This window comes from Lampetra fluviatilis, chromosome 6 (assembly GCF_964198595.1).
Source record: "Lampetra fluviatilis chromosome 6, kcLamFluv1.1, whole genome shotgun sequence".
Classification (NCBI taxonomy): domain Eukaryota; kingdom Metazoa; phylum Chordata; class Hyperoartia; order Petromyzontiformes; family Petromyzontidae; genus Lampetra; species Lampetra fluviatilis.
The window spans coordinates 8,367,658-8,390,583 of NC_136280.1; the positions used below are offsets into that span (position 1 = coordinate 8,367,658).

The following is a 22,926-nucleotide window of genomic DNA, read 5'->3' on the forward strand; positions in this document are numbered from 1 at the left end:
CAAGTGCTGTTAGTGAGCACCGACGCAAACACATGCGTGCACACACGCGCAAACACGAGCACATGCCGGCGACGTCTATTCTTAGCTGCCGTGTCACCTCTGTTATGTTGTGTCATCACTTTACAATGGCTGGAGCATCACAAGGCAAATTTTTGTTGCTCGTCAACAGAAGTTCCGATGGACTCATCGACTCACTACATCTTGCCAACGGCACAATGGGAAGGAATTTTTTTTTTTGTAGACATTCATTTCCGTGTATTTTTATTTTAAATTAAATTAAAACGTACTCATAATTAAACAAATGCATCGGTGGCACTGAACTTGAATGGGAAAAAATATAACAAAGTGTTACTTCGATTGGTCCGTAAAGCTTTCAAAGTAGGGGTCACAATCAGGACATAAATAAAATCTACAGTGGCAGCTTAAGTAGCGGCTGCCCACTTAGCGAAGTGCTGATTTATCAAAACGCTTCGACCAAACAAATTATTCGCAATGGTAGCCTCAAACTGCCTGCACCCCTGACACGCTCTGCTCTGTTACTGCCTGCTCTTCCGCACGAATCACTTTGATGCTGTGGCTTCGTGGCAAATGGCACCGCGGATCTCCCTTGCAACCGAGCAAGGGTAAGCGGCGACACGGGACTTTCCCGCGCATAGTCACTCGAGACGGACCTGCCGATCTCCTCCTTCATGTAGGTGGTGTGGCTGCTGCCCGCGTAGGACAGGAGGAGGCCGCCGTCGCTCAGCCGGTGGGCGTCCACCTCGACAGACGAGCCGTTCATGATGATCACGTACGTCGTGGGGGACTGCCGGGAGACCTGCAGACGCAATTTCAGACCCGCAATCGTTGAATCGGCGAATCCGCCAACCGTCCCGGTTTATATTTTTGTAAACGCCGCCATTTAAAAACAACCGGGATCTGTGTAACACTTGTTTCAGAATAAAACAGCGAATCAAAGGGTGGGAGGAGTGTGGGTGGGTGGGTGGGTGGGGGGGGGTAGAGGGGGAGGGTGTGGCCTTGCTCCTCACCTGCAGCGCGTACTTGACCCCGTCGTAAATGAGCTCCACGGGGATCGTGTTGGAGAAGGTATGCGCCGGCAGCACCTGTCCCCTGCATAGCACGCGGCGCTCATCACTCGTCAGGCGCACAGTACCTGGGACACTACGTCTCACGATAAGCCACCCCCATCGCTCGTTATCATCAAGCATGCGCAATCCACTGCTACGCGGAGGCCTCCCCAAGCCGCCGCCATCACCACCACCACCGCTGTCGCTCCTGCGATGTAATAAACACATCGCTCGTCAGCAGGAATTAGCATACGCTCACAGTATACTAAGGCCGTAATTATAATATATATTGGGGGGGAGACACATCCCCCCCAATATTTAAATATGCTCAAAATGTCCCCCCCAATATACTGCTATAAAAATATTTTAAAAATAATAATTGCTTTGCTATGTAAATAAAACCAACAATTTGCTCAACCTTGGCCACAATATCTGGACTTATCTTCATATAAATCAATGTATAGATTTCTGTTTATATGATTGTGGTCATGGTTGTACTTTATTAATCCCTAATATCATACATTACATGCAATGAGGCAATAAATGATAAAAAGTTAATACAGAGCAATGTAATACAATTACTACTAGACTTTATTGTAAAAAATAATATAAAAAGTCCATCCCATGTGTTGGTGAATTTTTTAATCTTTTAGGCAGGAAATGGGAGGAAATGAGTTTTCAAATTTAGATTTTTTTTTCTGGGCTGGGACCCCCTGGAAGATCTGCTCCCCCCCAATGTTGACTCAGTGGGTGGAGCTACTTGCGCAGTGGGTGGGGCAACCTGAGCAGTGCGTGGAGCTACCTGAGCAGTGGGTGGGGCGACTTGAGCAGTGGGTGGGGCAACCGGAGCAGTGGGTGGGGTTGGCAGTTCAATGAGTGGGGCCAATGATCAGCAGAATCAATCCTCAGGAAAGAGAGGGCCTCTCACTATGTGTGCGGGGCTAGTGTTTGACTGGGCGTGACTATGCAAAAGCAGGCGGGGCTATATGAGACAGAGGCTGTCGGCTCGCCATGTGCCCTGGTTGAGCCTTCCAGAAATGCGGTATAGCCTCACCTCTCGAGCGCGTGCAGGAAGTCGGACGTGGACGTCATGAAGGCCGCCTCAGCCACGTGCAGAGCTCCGCACGCAACGCCGAGCATGGTGTCAGGGCGCTCGGCCTTCACGCCAAAGACAAAAATCCCCCATAACGCCTGAGCAGACTTTTGGGGCAAGTGCTGTGAGCACCTATGAAGGCAAGCCTTGCACAAGAGGGGGTAGGTGGCCAGCACCATGCCCACCTGCCTTTGTCTCCCTAGTGGCGATGTTTACACACCGCACCAGGTGCTCATATTTCAGGCTTCGTCGACCAAGGGGAGGCACAGGACCAGTTCAGATATAATCATCACTTGTGAGCAGCAATCGAACTCGGGTCACCGGGTTCGTTGTGCAGCGCTCTAACCGCTACACTACAGCTCTCCACGCCGCACGCATCATCACACACGTCACGCGTGGCACACGCATCACACGCGAGATCCACGGCATGCGAGGCACACACGGCGAGACGCGCAGGCCGCACACACTGCTGAGTGGATGGCTTGAAATATGGGACATCGCGGGGCATGTTGTGGGGCGAGATCGAGTGTGCAGGAGGTGCAACTTAACTTGGGCCCACAGGTCACAGGGCACAGGGGCCCAGCCACTCGGCTATCAATAGAGTGGCAGGCGGGCCAGGGGGCTCCATGTCATCCCTTGCACCAGAGCCCATGCCAATAACACTGCGTCATTGGCTCAAACCCACAGCTGAATAATTCCCACCATATATGATAGCTGTCATTTGTTACGATTGGAATAACATTTGCATATATTCCGTCGAAACATTTGCAGATAACGATCTGTGTTGTCTTTGCTGTCACAGGAAGGAAATCAATTGGGGAATTGTGAACAAGAGTTGACCATTCAAAAAGTACATGCAATGTTACTGATACAGAAATGTATTTGAGGACCTGCGGAACCAAATCATGAGAGCCACGTCACCGTCACAATTTTATCATTACGCTCGTTTACCCACGTAAGCTTCACTGAACCACTATTTTCAGGAGGGTTTTGCCAAGTTCCGCAGGAGGGAGCGATGATTTCTATGTGCAATTCCAATTGAGCAATTTGTGGGTAATCTTTCAAATTTGGTCAATTTGGACCCTGAAACCAGCAGACGATGCCCTCCTCTTGCAAATTGCAATTAGCTAACTCACCATATAATGACCTCACCAGTTTCACCTTGTTGTGTCCTATCATGGCTGCATAACCGGTGGAAGGCATCCCCTTCAACCGAGCCACGCTGACCAGCGTGGTGAAGAAGGATGGTAAAACAAACCCCCGTGACTGACGAGGCGTGGGGTTGAGGCCTTCATTGGGCAGTGCCTTGATGAAGCCCTGTAGTTGGCCACGAATGGAGAGGGAGAGATGTGCGTGCCACGAGAGAGAGGCCTTACCTGCACTTTCTCCGATATCAGCTTGTCGAGCCATCCCGTGTCGATGGAGTTCTGCTGGAAGCTCTCCGTCTCCAGCACACGGATGAGGTACTCCACCGTCGTGCGGAAGTCTCCCCGGATCGAGAGCTCCTTAAGAGCCATCACCATGTTCCTAGGCGGGGGGCGACCGGGCAGAGAGGGAGACGCCAACGTCGTAAAGATGCACAACGGGGTGGGGCTCGGTGCCTCACTCTGCTGAGATGCTACGTTTGAATCTAGGTTTTCAGCCGAAAGTCAAGGTTGTAAAAAGAAAATCCGTCAATTAATAGAATGTACACAGTGACAGCTTAAAAAGTGGTGGCCAACTTCATCAAGGGCTGATTTATCAAAAACATTTAAATGAACAGCATTAGTGGAATCAGCAGCCTTATCGAGACAACTGTCACAAGAGAGATTCCTTCCCCATTTCCCCCACCCTTCCCCTGCCCCTCTTTACCCCCCATCATGTTAGTCATCTTTCCCCTCATCCTTCCCTCCACCATATTAACTTTTGTCCCCACTTGGGTGGGGTAGAGAGCCCCAATTTCTTCTAGATTTGAAGCTTTCGTGACTGCAAGGCATCATATTCTTAGGTTTTTTCGGTAAAGTCACGTAGGTAAAACATCAAAATTAATGAAAATAAAATAAAATAAAAACAAAAATCACGACGTTTCGGAGGCAACACAAGTCTCCGTCATCAGGTGGGACCGTCACAGCCGAATTGATGCAGCTAATTCGGCTGTGACGGTCCCACCTGATGACGGAGACTTGTGTTGCCTCCGAAACGTCGTGATTTTTCTTTTTATTTTATTTTATTTTCATTAATTTTGATGTTTTACCTACGTGACTTTACCGAAACAACCTAAGAATATGAAGCCCCAATTTCCCCTCCTGCCCCTTCGTTAAGTCCCTCGCGCGCCGGTCTCGGATTTTCTCTCGCGGAGTTTCTGTTCCCCCACTCCCCACCGTCCCCTGACCCACCCCCCGCACTGTGACCGGTGCTTTGCATTTGGCTCTCGTTGAGTTACAATAAAATAAAGAGATTCTAATCGAGGTCTGCACACCCCATCAACACTGCAGCCTTCCCCTCTGCACAACCGCTGCCAACCCAAACGTGACTTTGCGTCAACAATAATTAACAAAGCTCGTTCTCCGTGAAGCGAGAGAGACGACCTCCCTCCCTACTTGCTTAGTGACGCTTTTGGTCAGCATAATTCGACAGGCAAACGACTCAGAAAGTGGGCTGGATGACCTCGTGTTCCGTAGGCTTTAACCCTTCCCTCCACGGTTCACGGTTGAACTCTTTTACTTATACAGGAATGCCCTCTGGTCGTCCAAGAAAGCCTCACCCAGGTTTTAAGGCTCTGTTTTTTTTCAGGAGGAAAATGTTGTAATGTGTTAGAGGCCTTCATCCAGCAGTGGATAAATAATGGTGGATGATGATGATGGTATGTGGAAGGAAACTGGAACACCAGGAGATTATCTATAAATGTAAAAGGACAATTTGTTAATGTGTGTCTGTTCGAAATGTTTAGCATACTTCCCGACATGCAACAAACTTGAAATTTGGCATGTGGGTAGCTTCTAGACTGTACACAATGCAAAAAGTATAAAAACAGACTTTCGTATTTGAGGGGGGGCGCAATAATAGATATCATATATTGCACGGCAAGTGAGCAGTGACGTCACATCTGTGATGTCACCCGCATGCGTCAGCGTCACGCAGTGTGCCTGCTGACGTCACGCATCCCCCCCCCACCCTCCACGTAGGCCGTGTATTAATCAAAGACAAGAATCCAAGTCTCGGGCGAAGCTAGTAACCACATATGAAGGGCTAACACTTATAGCTTTGCATAGAAGGATTTAAACGTATGTTTGTTGAAACGTGAGCGAGTGAATGGGTGGGTGTGGGTGAGGAGTGGTGGTGACGTATCAGCTCCAGCTCAGCTTGAGCAGGACTGTAGATGCAACACGTGACTAAGGTCATTCTTTCACATTAGACTACGCTGGTCCCTTTTGAGTTCTCTTCTGGTTAAACAAAATAAACTTGACACTTGAATTTGCCATAAGCTGGCCAACCTAGTGGATATTGAGGTTTCACAAATCTCTACGTTATCCATCAACCCATGGGCATGCATCCACTTGTAGCCAGCTTAAATCTACAATCCCTCCATAAGTTGTTACTGAAACGTTTTCAATAAAAACAGTGCATGGATCAGCGCCCACTACCCAATAAATAGTTTCTCACGACCACCTGCGGGGCTATGTTCTGTCCAGTGCAGCGGCATTGCAGCCACATCCAAAGCCGTACTACGTGCCATGCTCCAACCAACGTCAACGCTCCCCCACAATCGCCAACTCGCACTGACCCAACGAACCCCGGCACCCGCACGGGCAGCAGGCAGGCTCCCGTCCAGCTACCAATTTTGCTAATTGACGCCAACTGACGTGCGCACGAGCGCTAACGATGCACGTCTGCTCGTTCTCCCGATCGGCCCCCCCCCCCCCCCCCCCCCCGAGGCGGATGCAATAAAATTCCCGGAACGCCACCGAGAGCCCCCGTCCGTGGACACTCGCGCGCGCGGCAACAGACTCACGAGACGGCCTCCTCACGGTTCTCGCCCCACGAGAAGCAGTGGCCGAACTGCGAGTCGGCGAACTCGTGCAGGCCGCCCGACGCCGCCACGCTGAAGTAGCCCCACACGTTCTTGCTGCTGCGGAAGTTCAGCTCCTGCACCGTCCCGGCGCTTGGCTTGAAGCCCTAAAAACCAGCAGCAGCAGCGGCATGAACAGAAGACGAACAATAATAACTCCCGCACCCGTGCAACATTTCCACTGGCAGCACAGTGGGAATCACGCTGGGTCAAGTTTGTGCACCGAGCTCGGTGCCGCAGGCCTTGTATCATTAGCAAAGTAATCCATTTACGTGCCTACGTGTCGCACGCCACCCGCAGCAGAGGATTCGTGCAGAATCCTCTGCAGCAGAGGATTCGTGCCGAATAGCAACAACAAAACTTCACAGTGTAAGGTTTAGATCATCTTGACGAGAGTTCTCGTGACCCCGGCAACCCCCCCCACACCCCCCTCGCCAGCAACAGACAATCGGGGGGAGTGGCGGGGGGGAGTGGCGGGGGGGAGGGGGGAGTGGCGGGGGGGAGTGGCGGGGTGGCGGGGGGGAGGGGGGGGGTCGCGGGGGGGAGGGGGGGAGTGGCGGGGGGGAGTGGCGGGGTGGCGGGGGGGGAGGGGGGAGTGGCGGGGGGGCGGGGGAGAGTGGCGGGGGGGGGGCAGGGGGGAGTGGCGGGGGGGCGGGGGGGAGTGGCGGGGGGTTGGGGGGGAGTGGCAGGGGACGGGGCCAACCTCTTCCGGGTTCTCGCAGGTGATGCGGGCGGCGATGACGTGCCCGCGGGGGCTGGGCCCGCTGTTGGGGTTGTTGAAGTCGAGGGGGCAGTCCCCCCACGGGGCCTCCCCATACAACAGGCGGATGTCCTTGATGCGGTGAAGCGGAATGCCCATGGCGATCTGCGAGCAGTGGGACAAACGCAGCAGGCTTTGCAGTACAACCTGCGCCTTGTCGAAACAACCGCTAGGACTTGCTAAAACGCGATGTATGTTGAACTTCTTTCACACCGTAGGTAGCCAAGCGTGCAAATCGGAGTTGCTAGGGAAGGACAACAGACTAAAAACAATGCAGTCCTAAAGAAATAAGACTACTGCGTCGCGTGGTCTGCAGCGACACCAGCGTGTAGACTACTGAGTCACGTGGTAGCAACCGTTCGGCCGCCTCCGGTCAAAGGTCAGAGGGCAGGCTCACCTGCAGCTGAGCGGCCGGCAAGTTGACGTCGGCCACCATCTCGGTGCACGGGTGCTCCACCTGGAGGCGAGGGTTTAGCTCCAGGAAGTGGAAGCTGCCGTCCTGGCCGTAGAGGTACTCCACCGTGCCGGCACTCACGTAGCCCACCATCTTGGCCAGCTTCACAGCGCACTGCTCGCCGACACGGGCACCACACGCAACCCCCACTCAGCGCCGGGGACGACACCAGCAGCCACGACCCATCCGCGGCTGCGTGAAGGCCTCCAACCGAAGCCGTCGCTCAACGGTCTGGATCATCCACCGAGCTCCTGCGCAACGGCTGTGCCACCGCTCCAAACCCGTTCGACATTGACGAGTGTTAATTAACGCCGCTTTGCCGCGAAGGCATCGAAAATGGGGGATTTGGAGCCTCTACCCAGAGGCAAGTGCCTCTACGCAGACGATGTTCATTAGTCGTAACGTCACAGGGAAATGCACGAGTTATCTAATCCCTGCCCCTTGGCCCTCACTCCTCATCCCACAATGCACCTCAACCATGAAAGAATTCAACGAAATCATGTATATGCTTGAATTATGCAACACTCAGCACGATGCGTTTATCTTCGAAAGTATTAAATCAGCACTATGAAAGCAGTCTGGGTGAAATAAATCTGAGGAATTTTTTAATAGTCGTTTTTGTTCTGGTTTGTGTCTCCAATTTTACAGCAACCATGCAATCAATTTGACCAGTGTCCCATTGGGGTAAGGCCCTAAGAGAAACGTCACGTCAATCTTCAGTTTTGGTCATATTGGTACTACGTTCACAAGAGTCATCATTGGGTGTCACGTGCAGAGAGACAGGCATCCAGGCGAGCAGAAGAGCTGATGCACGAACATTTTCAAGCTCATTTGTAAAGCGCGAGCAAGAGCCGAGCTGACCTGCTCCATGACCTCCAGGATGCACGGCGGAGCCACGGTGACGGGCGCCTCCTCCACGATCTTCTGGTGGCGCCGCTGAATCGAGCAGTCGCGGCCGAACAGCGAAATGGCGTTGCCGTAGGCGTCGGCGAGGATCTGCACCTCGAGGTGGCGCGTGTGGTCTGCCAGCGCCATCACGAAGATCGGCGAGCCCGGCACCTCCGCTTGCACCTGAGCGCGGAAAACGGCTTGCTTACAACATGTGCCCATCGCATCGGCGAGCCGTGCGTGCGTGTTGTTCGTGGTGTCAGCGGTTGCCGAGACGGAGCGACGAGTTCTGCTCGCGCGCGGGAGCTCGGTGGACCGTCGCAGTGTGGAAACGTGCGAGGATGACGGTGAAGAAAAACCGGAGGGCCTGGGCAGAACAACGTCGCTGGAAGGGTTGACGGCCGGTGGCCGCGACAAACGAGAGATCGGCAGCCAATGGAGAGAACAAACCCGAGAGGACAACTACCGGGGAGACGGAGCAATGAAATCAGCTTGTGCACAGGTTAGGAGAATTAGGTGAATAAGGTGAATTGTTACATCGGAAATCCGTTGGCCACAGCTTGGGGAGGCCTTCGTCCAACAGGAAGTAGGTCATGGCTGAAGATGATGATCGATGAATGAGCGCAGGTTGCAGGAGGTGGAAACGCACCTGGCGGTAGAAGAGAGGGAAGTCATCCTGGCTGCCGGCCTTGCGAATGCCCTTTCCTCCGCCGCCCTCGGATGCCTTGATCATGACCGGGTAGCCAATCTTCTCAGCTGACTGTCCCAGAAGAGCAGCATCCAACAGCACAACACGGGGCTCAATCGGCATCCTATGCCAAGACATTTTCTGTCTTTTTCCTCAATTTCATCCAGACTGGGCTATGGGCATCATGCTGTTCAGGACTCACACAGGGCAGTGCGCGAGCCCGTGTTAGGGGACGGTCCGCGCAAGTTGATATCAGAGAACCGCTTCTGAGATCGCTTGAACAGACCCCTTATCTTCTTAGGTTTTTTCGGTAAAGTCACGTAGGTAAAAAATAAAAAATAAAATTAATGAAAGTAAAATAAAAATTAAATTAAAATCACGACGTTTCGGAGGCAACACAAGCTTCCGTCTTCAGGTGGAACCGTCACAGCACGACAGCTGCATCAAGTAAGAGTGCTGTGACAATTCCACCTCTTACTTGATGCAGCAAGCGTGCTGTGACGGTTCCACCTGAAGACGGAAGCTTGTGTTGCCTCCGAAACGTCGTGATTTTAATTTTATTTTACTTTTTTTACGTGACTTTACCGAAAAAAACCTAAGAATATGAATCCTTGCAGTCACGAAAGCTTCAAATCTAGAATTAAGACCCCTTACGTCACTAGGGGGCGACACTCTACCACCCACCACCCTGCTACTTGAGTACCGTTCGCGCATGGCAATCAAATAGACATTGTTCAGACCTGAAATGCAAGCGTCAATGCCTCGTCATCCACAATCGTGGCACACCTCATATGTGCTCTGCCAAGAGTGATTGTTGAGTGCCAATCAATCTGATATTTTTTAATCTCAGAAGTTCTAATCTAGCCAAATGAAATGCAAACCAAAATGTAACATGGGACTTTTGTGGTACAGGCATTGGTGGCTGGGGCTGAGGCCATCAACTCACTGAACTTGAGAGCCCAAAATAAATCATCACAGTCGGCTGAATTTCACTTTTGAAACCCAGTATTGTCAGCAGTGCCGGCTCAGTGTTTGGTAATGCCAACAATAGCTTCGAGAACTACTGATTTCTTACCAACAGACCATCAAATATTTCTGGTGGCGGTAAAATAGACCCTTGTCTGTTCATCTGTTCATTATTTTATTACCCACAACTCACAACGACAGCGCGCGATAATGCCATAAACAACACTATTTATAGAGACGGTGTCCTTTTGGTGTCACTGGAAAAAGGAAAGCACAAGTGGAAACTAAAGCTGGGTCACAACAAGCGCGGCGAAGCTAACACTCATTCACAAACCATTGATCAACACGGCGGAACATTTTAACTCGCAAACAAAGACTTTTCATGGAAATGCAGATTTAGACGCATATTTTGTGAGTATTACATAATAACGCTGTATTGGTGTGTACATAATTTTACATCTGAGAACCAGTTTTTTTACATTTAATTATCAAAGCCTGTTATCTACCTCTGCTGTATAATCATGTGATACTATTGTGTAGGTTTTTGACATTGTACCTTGTTAGAGCCCCAAAATACATCAGAGAGCTGTATAGAATACAATTAACTACATGTAAAACTGTCCACTTTTTTAATCAGCTTTGGTGTCAGGCTCGAAAAATACTAACTGAAAATGTTAGTTTACAAAATGTAATTTCATATTCAGAATTGGTACCCTTCAAAGCTTACAGATGACATTTTTTTCAGGCCTAAAAATTGACGGTCCAACATTTGAATGGGATCGTGTATTTTGTCCAAAATGTGATTTAACATTCGGTTTCAGCAAACCTGGAAACCTCCAGATGCCAACTTCTATAGGTCTACGTTCAAATACTTAAAAAAGGTAACAATTTTTGCCCATTAATTTTGGCAGACCAAATTTCAAACTGTGTCACATTTACACTTTCTGGGAATTCATTTGAATTGGCCCGAGTCAGTAAGATGTGCTTGTATGCATATATGTATAGGGATTCTTCTACTTAGATGGTGGTCGTGGCAACTCATCTGCAGAACATTTTGAACCAGTGGCATCTACAGAAGATTATTTAACTTTTAAAGCATATCCCCTTGTTTAGTGTACACGCCATACAACATGTTTGGAATCAACAGGAGTAAAGTTGAACTTACAAACAAATCGACTAACGATCAGACCACTGAATCCTAACTCGTTCGCAAGTAGCGGAGTCCCTGTACTACTTAATCACCATGCATGTTAACTTGTGCAGATGTGAGCAGACAAGAACACGCTATTGCTCAGGCCCATCACTTCACGGGTGGCAGCTGCGGGACAAAGCACGGCACAGCTAGTGCCACCGTAGTGGTACACAATGCCACCACAACACAAAAGGTAACTCGCGTTCAAGGAAAACGTATGGCGTGTTCCCAAAGCCACTGGGAAGCAAGCCAGCCTAGATCACGAACTACACAAGTTGGCTTGGTCCGGCTTCCCATAGTGTCCTAACCGGGCCAAAGTGAACACCGACCTGGGCCGCAGGGCTCACATTAACTGGGCCACGTGGCTGCTTTTCCTAAGGGAGCTGCCGTGGCTATTACCCGGGCCAACCTTGCGATGTTTAGTGATGTCACGAGGTCAATACCGAAGCGGAATAAATGACATCTTTTTCTAAGGCTAATTTCAATGCCAAGTATCACGAGTTAATGTTCTCAGTCCCATATATTCTAAATGTGATTATGTCACAAGTAATGAGATGAGGCCACGTGAGATGACATCATCTTATTTATAAATAATTCATGAAATGTAAACACAGTTCAGGACTAGTACACCCTGGGGCCAGACCTTCCACACCTGGTTTCCCTACCTATCACAGTGGTCTAATAGCCCATATAATTAATGACATGGATTTTTGTGCCGGGTTTTGGCAAACCCTTTGCCCAGACGTCTATACAGCAAGTCTCTAGTAACAACACAACAATATCATTACCCATTACTTACATAGCACATAATTAGGAGAGCAACATTGACTCCTTGCCTCAAGCAGAGAGACAGCTTTACAGCAACCCTGAATCATAAATAATTATTAGAACATTTCTAGCATGAAAAATCATGTATGCTACCATCCAGCCACCAGACTTTTTTCATTTCAGGGGTCTGTTAGGATTGTCAGGTGCTAGGTTGGCGATGGGGAGGTTGCGATGTGGCTACGGCATCCATGCTCATAGAGGGGTGGTAGTGTGGCTTATTATGCAACTGGCAATTCATAATCTTGTGTTGTGTAACGCGAGACATTTTAAATCCCAATTATTTGGAAAACCACACGTGTTAGAGATTAGAATGTTCTCACATCAAAACTAGGGCTCAGGGACATCTGTTTGCTATCAACCTCAAAGCTTTCGTGACTGCAGGGATTCATCTTCTTGGTTCTTTCGGTAAAGTCACGTAGAAGGGAAATAATAAAATAATAAAAATAAAACATAATAAAATAATTCTCACGACGTTTCGGCCACAACGCAAGCAGCCGTCCTCAGGTGGAGAGCAGGTCTGTCGAGACAACAGAGTCTGAACTGAGTCTGAACTTCAGACTCTGTCGTTTCGACAGACCTGCTCTCCACCTGAGGACGGCTGCTTGCGTTGTGGCCGAAACGTCGTGAGAATTATTTTATTATGTTTTCTTTTTATTAGTTTATTATTTCCATTCTACGTGACTTTACCGAAAGAACCAAGAAGATAGTGTGAACTAGTTTAGTTTAACTCACCTGCAGGGCTTCCTCGAGGTCCCGCACGCAGCCCTTGTCAAACACGTCCCGCGGGACGCTGAGCACCCGGGGCCCCTGCCCCTCCTCCACCACGGGCGAGTCCACGGTGAGTCCTGCGTGACCACCCCAGTGGAGCAGGGACAAGCAAATCAATGGTCGGAACACGGACGAGAGTCGAGATAAACACGATGTTCTTTATTCTTAGGGTTTTTTTCGGTAAAGTCATGTAGGTAAAAAAATTAAAATTAATAAAAGTAAAATAAAAATAAAATAAAATATTTTTATTTCACATAGGTAAAAAAATTTAATTAATAAAAGTAAAATAAAAAAATTTACTTTCATTAATTTTATTTTTTTACCTACGTGACTTTACCGAAAAAACCTAAGAATATGAATACTTGCAGTCACGAAAGCTTCAAATCTAGAACGATGTTCTTTCTACAAGCGTTTAGCACACCACCACGCCGCCCGCCCTGAATACTTGCGGGTGTTTATTTGATTGACTTCACTTCACAAGATTAAAGTTTCATGTATTAGGTGTAGCCCTGTGAGCCATGTGGCTCTTGAGTCGGGTGCAACCGCAACAAACAACATATGAACAGAGAACATCTTAAAGCGACGACGCGCAACAGAAACATCCTGGATAAACCAGCAAATCTTCCAGAAAAAAATGTAACACCGTATTACAACGCTGTGTGCAAAAATCGCCAATGAGACAACCGCTCTCCTTCGCAAGGGTCACCGGAACCAACAAGTGATGGCGATATTGTGCAAAACGAATAATGTGCAGCTCTGTGTCAATCCATGGCCAGATATTTCCTGAATAAAGCCAGACAGCTAAAACATCAAGATCGAATTTTCTTCCCTATGACAGTATAATAAACCTTGTTATGTTTAATTAACTGGCTAGATTTAGACTTAAAACTTTCGTGACTGCAGGAATTCATATTCTTGGTTTTTTGGTTATTTCGGTAAAGTCATGTGAATAGAAAACACAAAATAAAAATATGAAAATAAAAAATAAGCTAAAATTTGAATTCAAATAATCAAATCAAATAAAAATAATAAATTCAAAATAACAAAAGCAAAAAAACCCACGACATTCGCAAAAAAGTGACCCCACTTTTCTCCCCGCCTGATGAAGACCGCTTGTGTTGCGATCGAAACGTCGTGGGTTTTTTGCCTTTATTATTTTCAATTTATCATTATTTTTATTTGATTTCATTTTTTGAATTTTAACTGGCTCTGTTATCCTATGTATAAGCCAAACGGCAGTCTACACCACCTGTTATATACAAGGCCATCCATGCACCATCCAAACACCGTCAAGACTGTCCACTCGGCACATTCCGGCTGATTTGGTCTCGTGCTCTGATATGTAAAAAAGGCCTCAAATTAACTGCACTTTTATATGTACATATTACTGCATACAGTGCAGACAATGAGAGTATGGTGGGGTGTTTTCTCTGGTCACTAACCACTGCCAGTCCAAGGCAGAGTCGGAATGCCGGCAGTCTGGGCCACGATTGACGACGCCACCTTGTCTCCCAGAGCCCACATGGCTGAGCTGGGAGGCCCTGCACACACACAGATACACAAATGAGCACACACATACAGCTATATACAGACATAGGGTTTACACACACAAAGATCCCCCATATAGCCTTAACAGACTGTAGGGGCAAGTGCTGTTAGCGAGCACCTATGAAGGCCGCAACGGTACACGAAGGGGTGGGTGGCCAGCACCACCCCCAACCGCCTTTATCTCCCTAGTGGCGATGTTTACACACCGCACCAGGTACTCATTTGAGGCCGAGTCGACCTAGGGGAGGCCCCGGACCAGTTCGGATAATCGTCACTGGTGTTGGCCGTGAGCAGGAATCGAACTCGGGTCGCCAGGTTCGTAGCGCAGCACGCTAACCGCTCCCCCCCCCATCACACAAGCATATGTCCACGATGACAAAGTCAAAACCCATATACCCTTGAACAGACCTGTTGGGGGAATTGCTGTTTACGAGCACCAATTAAGGCTGGCACGGCACACGAGGTCACACGTGCACATTTACACAGACAGATATGCACAGGACATTTTGACATTCCCTCTAAGTGTGTAATGTTTCACGCCGACCACAGTCTGATTCAATTTCACAATTCGGTGTCAAAATGTAATTCTAGAATCGACTACTTTTGTCTTCTCGGATACGGTCTATTATACGCAGTCATGTTTGTTCCATCTCATTGCTTCAATCAGCCTTTATACAACATTTGCATAGAATACCAATGAAATGGAAAAACGATCAAGGCTTACACCAACAGTTCGATATTAATGCTTTTGCTCACAAACCCCCAAATTTTAATCAATCAACCGAGCCGTCTGTACATACCAGGCATGACATGCAAACGCCAAATTCCATGCGAAGCTATTATATATTTAGTGACACACACTCTCTAGAGAGAATAAACACACACACACAGCCCCCTTAAAACCAGGATACATTGTTGGGACGAGCGCACACTAAGCAAGCACCCATTACACAGCCTGCACACAATGGATAATGACTGGCTCACTGAGCCAGGCATACACACAAAGGTGACCTTTGTCCCCCCACTCCCCCACCTAATGCTGTTGACATGCCATTTTATGCTTAGGTTACTCTTGAAAATGAGAATATGTTGGTCTTGAGGTCTCACCTGGTAAACCAATAATTTACCTAAAACGGGGGGTGGTGGGGGGGCACGATCGGCCACAGATTCACTTCACGTAAACCTATTTCTACTGTCACTCAACTCAAGAGCGCTGTTTCTAACGGGCATAATTTATTATCACCACGACCATTAGTTACGAGCTAAAGTAGGGGACTCAAATAACAAGCCACTGATAAATCATATCCCTTGTTAAATGACTACAAACTTTACGCGTATTCTAAAATGAAAGTACAACTCTTTTTTATTCCCTTTGTCAACACGTTTTTATTGTTTCTCTATTTTATATGGCATCACTTCTTACAGGGTTGTTTGTAACAATCAACCCCATAAATCTAATGAATTGTCATGGTTCATGATTAAATATCAATTCAAGAATCTATATTTTAACATTGTGGTGGATATAGCAGCCTCTCGTCATAGCAGGGATCACGTGAATGCAATGCAGATAACTTGAAAATAATCAGTCCTTTCCAGCATGATTTGATTAATTATCATGAGCATAAGAATATTGTATTAATGTTTCAATTCGTTACATTCTTAGTTTCTTGTTTGAAGCACGAAAAATAAATATATATAAAAACTTGCCACAACTAAGGTTTCAATGCAGGTATGTTGAAGGAGGGTCTCCCACTTACCCAAAAATGCAATGCCATGTTTGTTCAAGAGCTCTGGAAGTTTACAGTTCTCTGAGGCGTGGCCCCATCCAGCCCACACCGCCTGTGAAAAAACGTCATCGCTTAAGTAAACAACAACAACAACTACAGTTTCACCTTATTCTCTGTATTGTAAGACGCTCCGGGAAAGTAAGACACACTCCAAATCTAAAGTTGTATGAATCTGGTTAGAAACACACACCTACCAGATTATAAGACGCACCTCTAGCCTCTCTGCTTTAATTACCAGGAGAGAGGAGTGTATCTTATAATCCGTGCTGTATGCCTTGAGGAAGAATTCTACTGGAACGTGTCCGGGGTGGCTCAGAGGTCAGGATACATTGAGCCGGCTTATAACCATGCTTTTAAGCGCCCGTGATTAGACCGAGTTCTCAGAAGCAAGACTCGATCGTCTCAGCCTAGCCACCGAAGACAAATCAACTACATATAACCCCCCCCCACCGTGCTACGTTCAGTTTTTCACTTGACTTGGCTAAACGTCAATTCTTGAGAATTAAAACATATCGGTTCACTTGACATGTGACCCAAAACTCATTTCACAGCAAACAAATCATGTGCCCCACGGTGTGGATGAAGAGGCCTGTTTAAGAGATTTCATAAGGAGTTCTAAGATTTCGATTTAAAGCTTTCGTGACTGCAGGGATTCATCTTCTTGGTTCTTTCGGTAAAGTCACGTGACTTTACCGAAAGAACCAAGAAGAGTTCTAAGATGCCGTCCCAGTGCCGTTTCTCTACAGCTCAGCGATGCAATGCTCTCGCCGAAAGTGTTTCAAACGGGAATTTCCTCCTCATCTCGTGACATGATGCGAATAGCAGGATATATATATAAGCCTCGTAACAGAGGAAACAAATAAATACTGTACTTTCACATGTTTACATATGGAAATGTTTTTTTTACATAAATACACAAAAAACATTGCTGGTGCGTTTGTTTCTGCCAAATGAACTTCCATAACCTTGCCTACATTTCACGACTATATTTAGCTGGGCGGTGGTGGCGCACGCCTGTAATGCAGCGCTGTGGAGGCGAGGATTGGTGGAATCACACAAGAGAATGTTGCGAAACTCCCAGTGGGCGTCCAGGTACGATTCCTTGCAAAAGGTTTCTGTTTGGTATTTTAACATCTTAACACCTGTTTTAGTGCCAGAAAAGGAAAAAACAATTCTTATTTCAACACACTAATCAACCAAGCAAGACAGATGGCCTAAACATTCAGCGGGGGGGGGCATATTTAACCATGGTGGCATATAAGTAACCCTTTGGTTGCTCGTCAAGTTGTACGTAAAACAAAATAAGCTCCGTATGTGGTCAGGCAAGTGATGGACGTGACCTGAAAGTGGCTGGGTAGAGACACGTGGCCAGGTTGCTCATGGGCTAATACTGTGGCAAATTTGGTCAGCAGAGTGGAGGCCAGTAAAAACAAATATTGTACTGTACTCCTATACTGCTACATCTATGTTCCCTGCCTTCACCACATCGCGCTACCCAGCGTAATGAGGTATGGGCAAATAACCCCCACGACTCAAAAGGTTTGGGAAGTCATCTTCTTGGTTCTTTCGGTAAAGTCACGTAGAAGGGAAATAATAAAATAATAAAAATAAAACATAAAACACAATTCTCACGACGTTTCGGCCACAACGCAAGCAGCCGTCCTCAGGTGAAGAACAGGTCTGTCGGAAAGACAGCGTTGTGGCTGAAACGTCGTGAGAATTGTATTTTATTATGTTTTATTTTTATTATTGTATTATTTCCCTTCTACGTGACTGTACCGAAAGAACCAAGAAGATGAATCCCTGCAGTCACGAAAGCTTTAAATCGAAAGGTTTGGGAAGGCTGGTGCAAGGGATTAAACGGCACCTCTGTCCGCCTACCCTACCCCTCTGGCCTAGGCGGTTCCGGCCAGTAGGCCCCGGGTGCAACTACACGGCTTGTACACACTACTTGACAGCGACGCCCCTGGCACGGACGATCGTCACAAGACGGCGGCACCTGCACAGGGATGCGGCGCGCGATGTCCAGGATAAGCTCCACGTTGGCGTAGTTGTTGTTGTTTGAACCGCCCGGCACAGGCACGTACTGGTCGGCCATCTTAATGTATTCTGCGAAGTGACAAAAAAACCTAAATGGCCGCCGCAGCTCATGAGGTGATGCAGACTCCCAAGCAATCGTGTACACACACAAACACTGATATGCGCTTACAAATCCGCACGTTGTGCCCAACGTGAAAATGTTGAGGATTTTAACAAGAGACAAGGTTGCTCCAGGATGACAACACTGAGCCGGCGCTATGCAGATCCTAGGGGTGGAATCCAGGTTACAGTCACCCGTCTCTCATGTCGTGAGGTGATGGTTTCAGCTCAGTCACCAAAGACTGCACACCTAATTCGGCTCAATTACTGCTCTGTGAATTTGAATATATCGTTTGTGTATGGGAAAGTGGCACCCACTAACGTGGCAAAAAAAAGTAAATTAGAAGACATTTCATGCGAATTTCACTTCCATGGCGTTCTTAGACACACGGTGTGATGCACTGCTTTGCAAGATATCCTAGATGGATTATTCATCTTTTAACATAATGCTGATGTGCCTGGAAAAAACAGTGAATTGAAACCGGGTCTGATAAAAACAGTAATCAAACAGCAATAAAATTCAATTTTATTTTACATTCGACCGGCATTGTATATTGAACATCGTGTTAGAAGCAGAACTGAAGTGCTGTGGAATACACTGCCCTATTCAAGTGACAGTGATGCCTAAAAATAAATCGGAGGTTACTCCAGCTCAAAGTCCTGAGGTCTGTTGCGAGTGCCAAGGCCAAGATATCTGATACCAGGTCAAACAACGGAGGGCTTGCCATCGCGTTTTATTCTTTTACAGATACTGTAAACTTTAGACTTCGCGACTCTAATCTTGCAACAATAAACGTCCATAAAAAGCGTACAAAAAATACATTCATAGCATTCAGTAATCTAGTGGTTTCATTCCTGGCCATGGCTAACATCAGTGGTGGATAACATCTGAACCGATCTCGGTCCCCTTATACAGCAACCTCGACTAACCACCGTGAAGTATGGTCAAGTAATCGACACAACCCACATGGCATGAGGAAGCCCACAAAAGGATTGTACACGTACGTAGATTTTACAATTAACCTTCGTTCAATTAAGCAACAACTTATTCGAAAAAGAAAGTGATTTGGAAACCCATTACAAACGGCTCAAAACACACACAAACGGCCAACATCTGTGGTCGGTTTATCTGCCCCATCAAATTCCACCCACCTGCATTGGCCTTGAGGTCCTCGGGCGTAACCATGACGACGAAGCGGATGGCGCGCTCATTGCGGAACATCTCGTAGGCCCAGCGGCGAATCGAGCGCATGCATTTCACCGCTGCGATGCCGTTGTTGGCGATGAGAACCTGCACAGAGATGTATTCGGCGAGACGTGGACAGACAGACAGTGAGCGAAGAGTCAAGGAATGAGCGCTTGACGGAGCTCACCTAAGCTTGGGGAATCTGCAACAGTGGTGGACATTCCAGGTGCCTATGGCACAAATTAGTTTTTTTTACAATAACGTTGCTACTGGCTCCCCAATAAGCGGTGCTCTTCTTGGTTATAAAAAAGGGATGATTGGCCAAGTACGCCTTGGCAAGGAATCGATTTCACGACCTCGTAAACCGGCAGCCTCGCGCTCTGTTGGGCTGTACAGCAGTCGGCTCAGTTTGTGGGAACGTGACGATCTTGACGATGACAGAATAGAATGACGTAGTTGACAGAGGATGAACAGAGTCTACCAGAAATTCTGCGTAGGCTCCGCCGAGTCACGTGCCTTCTCGACGACGCGGTTTCCCCCGAACCGAGTGACGAACTCGGCGGGTGAGGCCACCGTGAAGTCGCGTTGCTGATCCATGGCTCTGCGTCCGATCCTCACCAGATTGGAACCCGACATGCTTGGCCTGAAACAATGCGAGGAAATCTGTCAAGCCTTTAGTTACGATCTCATTTCTGCATGCAAGCATCATCGCCCATGATCAATCCACTGCTGGATGAAAGGCTTTCAACGCCAATGCCCTCCGACACGGTAATGCGATGCCAGAGTCCAACTCGCTGCTGTGGACGAGCAGATCTTATCTCTCCATCTGCATGGCAGTCATCCTCTCGGACGTATTTTCTTCCAGAGGAGATGTAGTAGTGAACATTAACTCATACCACTATTAACGTAATGTAACTATCTTCTTGGTTCTTTCGGTAAAGTCACGTAGAAGGGAAATAATAAAATAATACAAATAAAACATAATGAAATAATTCTCACGACGTTTCGGCCACAACGCAAGCAGCCGTCCTCAGGTGAAGACCAGGTCTGTCTTTCCGACAGACCTGTTCTTCACCTGAGGACGGCTGCTTTGCGTTGTGGCCGAAACGTCGTGAGAATTATTTCATTATGTTTTATTTGTATTATTTCCCTTCTACGTGACTTTACCGAAAGAACCAAAAAGATGAATCCCTGCAGTCACGAAAGCTTTAAATCGAAATGTAATATAACTAGTGGTGTTATTCTTAATACGAACTACCTGAGGTTGCACTGTACATAAAACGACTGTTACTCGGTGGCCATTTGGTGCAGAGGTCAGAGCTGGCATCGCAGAGATCCTGGGGTCAAAACCAACCAGCCAGCCATCCGCGATTAAACCAAGTTTTCAAGTGTAATATATTGGATTGTCTCAGCGAGAACAAAAAACACACGTCGCGTTAAAATTGGTTCCGAATTCCAGCTACGAGAGTTAAAAATAGCGGTTTGGCTGCCGTGCAACAAACATAACTCTGTGTAGGGAAAGTGCTGTCCCGACAGTGTGACAGTGTGAACACATTAATCAATCTAAGATATCTAGCGCATGCCTTATTCAGCACAAGGCTGAGACGGAAGAGCGGATGGCACGACTGAGTGGACTTCACTTGGCAGAGAATGTTCCAGACCACCTGGGGCTGCAGATGAAGATCTCCGTTATGCTGTCCTACGCCAAGTGGATTTTACACCCCGCAGTTCCGTAATGGATAAGTTTAGGCTTCGTGATGGCACATATGGGTGGAATGGCATTGCTCAGGTAGGTTTGTTGACCAGTTGGCTTTGCTATAAAAGTGAGTGCTGCAACCTTGAACCCGAATGTTTTATTTATTTTATTATTTCCCTTCTACGTGACTTTACCGAAAGAACCAAGAAAAAGCGACAATCCATTGTCAACATACTGCTGAATTAATAACCACAATGTGACCATCAAGGGGGTGGGCATATGTTTTGTACCATACTTCACCACACTGGTCAGCGTCGGTTCGTAGAGGGGAGTGGGGGCCCAGACTTCACTCGCCACTGGCATCAGTTGTGGTTGAGAATCGAACTCAGGTTGTCCGCTTCAAATCGAAGCGCGCTAACCACTACTCCACCCCAACATACACCAAAAGTGAGTTGTGCATTTCCGACCGTTCATTAAAACTCTGCAACCTTGCAACAACAACAACAAAAAGACTGTCCGCAGAACCCGAATTGCCCCGGCAATGTTAGCGAAACTACAGTCGTCCACATACGCAGCACACGATATGCAACGTTTTGTAACTCAACTCTCGAGAGCAAGATACATTGTGTAAATAGCAATGTGGGAAGGCGGAAAGTTTTCGCATAACCTGTCAATGTATTGCATTAATACAAAAAAAATCACATTTGCCAAACGTCTGCCTTTGCGTTAAAACCAATTAGCAGAGGATGTTTTTTTAAACATGTTGTTTTCCTCTCTCGCTCTCTCTCTCTTTCTCTGATCCGGTCACTGCAGCCTTCAGCGACCGCTGCTCTTTCCACAACAACGAGAAGGGCACGCGCGGCCACGTGTCCATCACGTACGCAGTCCACAACCTCCGGGCAAAACTCACCACCACCGGCCACCACCATCGTCACCACCACCACCACCCACAGCAGACATCATCAGCGCCTTGCTGCCAGCAGCAGACAGCAAGCAAGCAAGCAGAGTGCGCGATTTGCCAAAAAGCCTAAGAAACTCGAGCCAGCGACTTCCTCAAGTAACGCCCAGCCAAGGAGCCCAGCCAACCCGGCTCCGCGTGGTCGATGCCCTCCCCTCCCACACCAGCACCTACAACTACAACTCCACCCGTTCCCCCCCCTTTGTTTTGCTGCCTGCTGCTGTTTTTTTGCTTGATTAGGGGCCGTCCATAAATGGCGTCACGCGGTTTTGGACGATTTTTGACCACCCCCCCCCACACCCTCGTCACACGGCGTCACAAAGAGTCAGACCCCCCCCCCCTCTCAAATATGACGTCACAAAGCTCTGCCCCCCCCCACTCCAAAAACCATATTTCCATTTTGAAAATAAAGCATGCTTCAAATCGCTTTAAACTATTGTCATTGTAGTGCGTGTTTAATGTGGCGCTGCACTCTGCTGTTGTAGGAGTGTTGTTATAACAATTAGTGTTGTTATAACAAGTCCATATTTATTTAAAGTTGCGCATTTTGATGTGACGTCACATTTCTTAAACCCCCCCCCCCCCCTCTCGTCACACATCGTCACAAATGTCTGACCCTCCCCCCCCTACTAGGTGCGTGACGTCATTTATGGACGGGCCCCTAACAACAAATCAAATTCATATTCTTAGGTTTTTTCGGTAAAGTCACGCAGGTAAAAAATTTAATTTAAATTAATAAAAGTAAAATAAAACAAATAAAAAAATTCACGACGTTTCGGAGGCAACACAAGCCTCCGTCTTCAGGTGGAACCGTCACAGCCACGTCGTGAATTTTGTAATTAGTTTTATTTTACTTTTAT

General features: G+C 47.6%; 1 protein-coding gene across 9 annotated transcripts in view; it reads right to left on the reverse strand.

Moving 5' to 3' along the window:
* The window catches only part of LOC144933111 (acetyl-CoA carboxylase-like), a 94,763-nt gene that overhangs the window by 56,780 nt on the left and 15,057 nt on the right, over positions 1–22,926 (reverse strand). For 6 of the 9 annotated variants that reach the window (XR_013636981.1, XM_078857660.1, XM_078857661.1 and 3 more), the window contains 15 exons: positions 19,929–20,055; positions 19,379–19,517; positions 18,087–18,196; positions 16,058–16,139; positions 14,195–14,293; positions 12,717–12,829; positions 8,960–9,070; positions 8,284–8,493; positions 7,366–7,536; positions 6,912–7,073; positions 6,152–6,315; positions 3,537–3,687; positions 2,122–2,225; positions 1,029–1,110; positions 672–817 (listed from right to left, as the gene is read on the reverse strand). Coding sequence is in view for 8 of the 9 variants with exons in the window: in XM_078857660.1 (XP_078713786.1) it covers positions 672–817; positions 1,029–1,110; positions 2,122–2,225; positions 3,537–3,687; positions 6,152–6,315; positions 6,912–7,073; positions 7,366–7,536; positions 8,284–8,493; positions 8,960–9,070; positions 12,717–12,829; positions 14,195–14,293; positions 16,058–16,139; positions 18,087–18,196; positions 19,379–19,517; positions 19,929–20,055 (1,971 nt within the window). In the remaining variant the exon portion in view is untranslated. Of the gene's footprint in view, positions 1–671; positions 818–1,028; positions 1,111–2,121; positions 2,226–3,536; positions 3,688–6,151; positions 6,316–6,911; positions 7,074–7,365; positions 7,537–8,283; positions 8,494–8,959; positions 9,071–12,716; positions 12,830–14,194; positions 14,294–16,057; positions 16,140–18,086; positions 18,197–19,378; positions 19,518–19,893; positions 20,056–20,995; positions 21,091–22,018; positions 22,171–22,926 lie in introns of those variants that run through there. The other 3 variants (XM_078857662.1, XM_078857663.1, XM_078857664.1) reach the window with 3 other exon arrangements.